Source organism: Bactrocera latifrons, unplaced genomic scaffold, assembly GCF_001853355.1.
Source record: "Bactrocera latifrons isolate USDA-ARS-PBARC rearing strain unplaced genomic scaffold, ASM185335v1 scaffold_45, whole genome shotgun sequence".
NCBI classification, from domain to species: domain Eukaryota; kingdom Metazoa; phylum Arthropoda; class Insecta; order Diptera; family Tephritidae; genus Bactrocera; species Bactrocera latifrons.
The window spans coordinates 438,591-445,679 of record NW_017537101.1 but is presented as its reverse complement, the minus strand read 5'-3'; the positions used below and the strand labels follow the sequence as shown (position 1 = coordinate 445,679).

At 36.1% G+C, this 7,089-nt stretch overlaps 1 protein-coding gene across 1 annotated transcript; it reads left to right on the top strand.

The window, feature by feature from the left end:
- Nucleotides 1-220: 220 nt before the first annotated feature.
- Nucleotides 221-1,304, top strand: LOC108973013 (tigger transposable element-derived protein 6-like). The gene is made up of 2 exons (XM_018940002.1): nt 221-395; nt 454-1,304. The coding sequence occupies exons 1-2, from the start codon at nt 221-223 to the stop codon at nt 1,302-1,304; spliced, it is 1,026 nt and encodes a 341-aa protein (XP_018795547.1).
- The last annotated feature ends 5,785 nt before the right edge of the window (nt 1,305-7,089 follow it).

Below are 7,089 nucleotides of genomic sequence, written 5' to 3'. Positions count from 1 at the left end.
GCCAATAATTTTTCAGTAAGTGGTCCAATGCTAATGATGAAAGCCAATGGATTAGGAGAAGCTGTCGGTGATAATTTTAAATGCAGTTCAGGATGGCTAGACAGATTTAAAAAGAGGCATAGTATTTGCTTCGGTTTGTGGTGAATCGGCTTCTGTGGACCAAAGTGTTACAAATGACTGGCTATTACAAACCTGGCCTACAATAAGTAACAATTATTCTATGGGCAACATTTTTAACGCGGACGAAACGGGAATTTTATATAAGATGCGGCCTGACAAAACACATAAGATCAATGGTGAAACATGCAGTGGTGGAAAAATGCCTAAAGAAAGAATAACTGCCATGATTTGTGCTAATGCATCGGGCACGGTAAAACGGAAATTATTGGTTATTAGTAAGTTTTAAATACAATTTAATACAATCCGCTGTTTCTGAACAATGTCTGCTTTCAGGAAAATACAACAACCCCAGATGCTTTAAAAACATTAAAACGTTGCCGGTAGATTATTGTGCTAACAACAAATCCTGGATGACTTCTCAGACCTTTACTGACTATTTAAAGAAATGGGATTGTGAACTTATAAAAGCCAATACTAAAATTTTGCTAATAGTAGATAATTGCCCTGCTCATCCTCAAGTTCATCTTCACAACATTAAACTACATTTTCTTCCGCCTAATACTAAATCGGCTCTTCAGCCTATGGATCAAGGCGTCATTAATAGCTTGAAACAATCTTATAGAAAGCAGCTTCTGATGAAAATTATGGACCTTCCTGAAGAAGCAAACGCGAAAAAAGCTATGAGTCTTTTAAATGCTGTCAATATGTTAAGTATTGCATGGGAAAGTGTCTCTAAGGAAACCATAAGAAACTGTTTTCGACATGCTGGTCTGGTAAAAGACATTCGTGATGGATTAGATTTCGAACCGGAGGACGATGAACCTTTAGGCAAAATTATCAAAATTAATAACGCAATGGTTTTAAGCAAGTTTGATGAATATTCAAGGATTGACGAGAATATTATAGCCACAGAAGAACACTCAGACAATGACTTAATTCAAGACTTTCTGCCTGAGCTGCTTGAAGAAGAATCCGGGGATGAAAATTTAGCACAGCCCGAAACTATAATAAAAATAGAAGACGCTATGAATTATTCTAGGAAACTGAAGCTATATTTTCAACAAAAAGAGAATAGTTCAGATGCAATCAATTTGCTCAATAAACTCGAAATCAAACTACAAAAAGATTTTGCCAAAAAGGCATTCACCCAAAAGCAAATCCCTGACTTTTTTCAAAAGACTTAATTAAACTTATTATTTTCTTAATTTTGTATTTTTATTCATAAACTTTATTGCTTTAACAAAAAAACACATTGAATTTACTTTTTGATTTAAAAATTTTATATTCTGATTAGATGGACACTCGGTTATAATGGACAATTTGACATGGTCCCGTGGAGTCCATTATAACCGGATTACACTGTAATTGGAAAGTTTCACGTTCTACAACGTGAAATGCGAATTTTGAATTTTGGTTGAAATTTGTCATTGGATTTCCCCCAAAGGCGGTCGGTGCCACGCCCATTGTCCAGTAGGGCTAAAACGACTTTCTTTCAGCAAGCTCAACCAATCTTGTAATTATTTATGAGATAGGTTCGTTAAACCTACGTTCAGCCTAGAGATGGTCCTACCACTTCGATACATTGTACCAAAGCATTTCTATCTCAATTTTGAACCTAGTTATAGCACTTTATAGATTCTTCAAGAATATTTGGTACTTAGTTTAATGAAGATATCTAAACGTTTACCCAAGTTATCGTTTGCACGGACGGACTAACAGACATTCAAATCATTTATGTGTACATAACACCATATCTACCTCGATAAGTGAATTAAACTATTATCTTACGAGCAACGAAATTACAAGGAGCGTTCCAAAGTAAACAGGACTTAAAAAAAGCATAACAAATGGTTTTTTGGCAAAATCAATTTATTTTATTCAAAATAGTTCCCTTCTGCTTCAATACAGCTTTTTGCACGGTCCAAAAGCATGTCGAACGAGTGTTTTAGCTCGTTGGCCGGTATGACCACCAGTATGCCGGTGCAAGCTTTTTGAATGACCTCTAATGCATTTTTTCGAAAAGAAGTCGCACGGTGCAATATCAGGTGAATACGGGGAGTGGTTAATGGTTAAATGTGCCAGTCAATTTGTGCGGAACACACTCCTTTCGTGAGCTCAAATGTTTGGTCAAAAAGCGATAAATCGATGTTTTGGAGATGTTCAATTCCATTTCCATGAATTTCAATGATGATTTCGGCTGATATTTGATGAATTCACGCACAGCTTCGATGGAATTTCCGGTGATCATGGAGGGCCCAATAGACCTTAGGTCGCGGTGCATTACCTCAAATAACAATCTATGGATTTTGATTGGCCCACATATTGATCGTAATTTATGTCCGCACGACCACTTTGGAAACCACGTTGAACAAAATTTAATGTTGGCTCTTTGTTCGAAGCTCATGCTCTAACGCACTAGATTCAAAAAGTCCTGGTTACTTTGAAACCCTCCTTTTATATAAATAGTGATGCCGAAGGTTAGCATTAAGAGCCAAAAGGGTATGTCAATGAGTTTATTCAAAATAAGATAATTATAAATATCTGCCCAGGACCTAATAAATAGACTATGTTCTACAAATTTGTGGTATCGACACAAATGCTATTAAACGTTATAGTGGCATAGATAAATTGATCAGAATCTCTTTTCTTGCTCTCTCGCTTGTCAGTTGGCAGCGAACCCTGATCTGTTTTCTAAGCTGGCAACCAGCAGTTAGTGAAAAAGGCGGGTTGCCAGAAGAGCAGCGCTAAAACGAACTGCCAAAATTAGTGCATTTTTGAAGTTTTGTAAAATTAGATGTCAGTAGTTTGTAAAATTATTTATATATGTATATAATTGATAAAGACCTACTGGGGAACCGAGTATCCAAAAATAATATCGGTAACGGTAATGTGGAAACTGCAAAATACCCAAAAGTTGTTTATAAAATGCCCAGTCTAATATTTTTCAGCCGTGTCATCATTGGCAAATGTTATAAAAAATGCGAGCTTTGACAGCTCTCTCTCGAACCAAAGAGACTCGTATCAAGTTATCTATGTTGTGGTACACTCCTCTGCTTAAGAGTTTTCCTGTTTGCAACTATGAGTATGGCATAGACAAATAGTTTAAAGTAAATTACTATTTGTAATTTATTTCCAAGAAAACGCTTCGAAAAGGTTAAGGCAAATTTTACCATTTTAGTACTCCAAAACAGAATATGTAAAAATATATACAAGTGTCTTTGTACATGATAAAATAAATAGGCAGTGAGATATCCCAATAAAACAATCAGAGCATAAATGAAAAGCACCACCTTTCAGTTGGTTGAAGTGAAAGAGTTCCAGGGGTACAGACCAAATGCAGCATAATAATAAAAATAAATATATATTTACCCTTTTCAAGTTTCGACCTTGTTTTTAATTTTATTTTTCAAAGTGAATACTCTATATTCGCTAGCTTGAGAATAACGCAGGCCGATTCTTGTTGTTGCGTTTTCATTGGGGTGGTTTGTTTACGTGGCGGGTCCCAAACCCAGCGCACAATACTATGCAGGGAATGTTTCGCCTTCTCACTTTAGCTCACCTTCAACCGGATGTTCTTAGGCTACCCAGAGGATACTTGGAGATGTGTATAAGAGACAGCTATATATGTATATATACATATATATATTCGATACACGCAATAACGAAAATTAATATTTTCAAATTCCCAAGTGAGTATACTTAGTAGATACCCTTTATTCTACGAGTAAAAATATATTAGAGTGGAAGAAATGCATTTATATCTTAAATTTATAACTCTTTATTTTTCTATCTAGACAATGTAAAAGACATTTTATTGAAAGACTCAATGAAAAATTATTGACTTTCTCCATTCTTGCAACTAAGAAACTTACGTAGTTATAAGTACTGTAATAAAACCCAAATTAGTATCAAGTAATAATCATTGCTTACTCCTTTTAACAGCACACAAAATTTGTATATGTAAATGAGCCTGCTAGCGTACATTGCAAAAACGTTCCTTTGTCTTCAAATGAATTCAACTACCGACTACATAGTGTGAAAACTGGGTTTGTAAATCCACCGCATTACTGTCAATCTGTTAAGCTCATTGTCGCCCACCGTTTAAGCAACTATTTCACAGTGCTTATTCAGTCAACCAGTTCACCAACCCACCAACCCCAACCAACTGGCTAAAGGATCAGCTTTCGTGCAAGTAAGAGGGGCAGTCATCAACTACTGCTCAGTCCGCACTGTTGTGGATTGATCGTTGAACCCGGCATGTTGAGTATCTACGCTCTCTAATCTATTTAATATGCGAACGGGCACAGATTGTAATCTACGCAAATCAAATCAGAATCAAGCAATTTGGTATGATTTTCAACGATTGACCACAACACAATTAAATTACGACCACCAACAACGGCCATTTCCGCTTGCGCCTTAACCAAGGTAGTGGCCCACTGAGTACATGCTTGGGCTACTCCCTCAGCCAGACAGCCTAGAAATCACACAATTACATTAGTGATGGAATGCTGGGGTGTTGGTGTGTTTGGGTGAATGTGCATGTGAACGCATAGTAATAAGACTGTTAACGGCTCACCATTTGGCGAGCAAGGAAAAAGGCCTTTTCCCTCTCAACGGACACAATGACGGCTGAACGCCGGATAACAATGAGTTAGCAATAACCAAAGTGAATGGCATAAATGGGAGCCAAAGTACTTGAAACAAGAGAAAAATAAGTATTATACGAAGAACTATAAAACGTAGGCATTGCGCTCTATTTAAATATACAATAAAACAAAGGATTTGCTGTTTCACACCAAATTCCAAACAGCATTTGGCAGCTCGTAATTATACGCAGTTTTTGGTTATGGTATTGACATGTCTCTCGTATTGACTTGGTCCGTGAATTTTGTGCAGCTGGAAGTAGTAGAAGAGTAGCGTGCGGATGTACTAAATACGAATGGCACTACTCGAGAATGACAAAAAATTATCAAAGAATTATGTATATTTGAAAGTCACAATGCTCATACACGAACTCCTTCTCGGTATGTTAATTCTAAGCAAGTAAATATATGAAGAGCAATATATAAGTACTTGAATAAGGACGTTATAGTGATTCCGTTATCACAAAAGGATTTGAGCATTTAGTAGCAAATAAAATCGAAATCCTGCGTCTCTTCTCGAACATAATGGATTCGAATGAATGAATGAATGTAATGTAGTGTTGTTATCCAGTTCGAGCATAGAATTGTTACAAACCATTTCAATGTACTTACCTACTGACATTGGCATTCTTAGTTTGTTGATAATCAAGATGAAATTTATGTCAAAAAATAGTAAATTTTCTTTCATTTCAAACTGGTCTGTTTCCATAATGGAGACTAAATTATGCATAAGAATTATATCCATCCAATTGGTAATGAACTTCCCCAGCTAATAATTAGAAAAAGGATTGTGCCACAAATATTTGGAGTAAAAACATATGGAAATAAAAATTGTATTATATCTTGTTTACAAACGATTTCATTAAACACAAGCGCACTGATACTTAACTTGTTAATGGCGAGTGCTCTCCTAAATATGTATAGCGCGAATATTTGTTGAGTACATTCAACCACAGCAGCCTACTAGATAACAGATACATATGTTTTTTTTTTTTTTCTGGCGCCCCATCTTGCATTGAGTACAATGGCTTTGTTCACATAACGCTTACTTGAAAAATCGAAAGTTATTGAGATGGTTATACATTTATATAATATAATAATAATATCCAAATATAACCGAAATGAGTGAGTTTTTGCATATGGTCACAATCGAATCCATACATTGGTTCCATTCAAAAATTAATGATAAAATTAAGTTTTGGACCGATATATGGTTCCATAGTCAAATAATACAAAGCCTGCGATAAACATTTTTAAAAACCAAAACACTGTAAACGAAATATTTGGGTTATTTGCACCGTTTTCTTCGTGGATTTGATTAATTGTAAGACGATAGCATTTGCCAGCCAAGAGAGCTATGTGCGTCATAATCACTTGAAATCACATTACACTTTTCAAAGAACACCTCTATTGGCTTGAAAATAATATGAGATCATTGTATACCCGCTGTAGTGGATAACGTTATGGATACCTAACCTAGCTCCTGTACATAAGTATTACAAACAAATATGACATGGATGTAAAAATACCCAACAGTGAAGCAGTTTGTATACCGTCAGTAAGTATACCAAAACAGTCTAGTCTGACATCGAAGTAAATAGAACAAGCAAGAAAGGGCTAATTTCGGGTGTCACCGAACATTTTATACTCTCGCATGATAAAGTAATAATCGAGATTTCAGGCGTGGTTGCGAAACGATTTCACCCATATTTGGTGCATGTCATCAGGGTGTTAAGAAAATATTATATACCGAATTTCATTGAAATCGGTCGAGTACTTCCTGAGGTGACGCCACGCCTATTGTAAAACAAAGCCTGCATGCAGCTTCCTTCTGCTATTTCTTCCGTAAAATTTAGTGTTTCTGACGTTTTTTGTTAGTCGGTTAACGCACTTTTAGTGATTTTCAACATAACCCTTGTATGGGAGGTGGGCGTGGTTATTATCCGATTTCTTCCATTTTTGAACTGTATATGGAAATGCCTAAAAAAAACGACTCTGTACAGTGTGGTTGACATAGCTATAGTAGTTTTCGAGATATGTACAAAAAAGTTAGTAGGGGGCCAAGAAATACGTTTACCAAGTTTCATCATGATATCTCAATTTTTACTCAAGTTACAGCTTGCACGGACGGACGGACAGACGGACGGACGGACAGACAGACAACCGGATTTCAACTCTACTCGCCACCCTGATCACTTTGGTATACATAACCCTATATCTGACTCTTTTAGTTTTAGGACTTACAAGCAACCGTTATGTGAACAAAACTATAATACTCTCTTTAGCAACTTTGTTGCGAGAGTATGAAAACACTACTCTTACA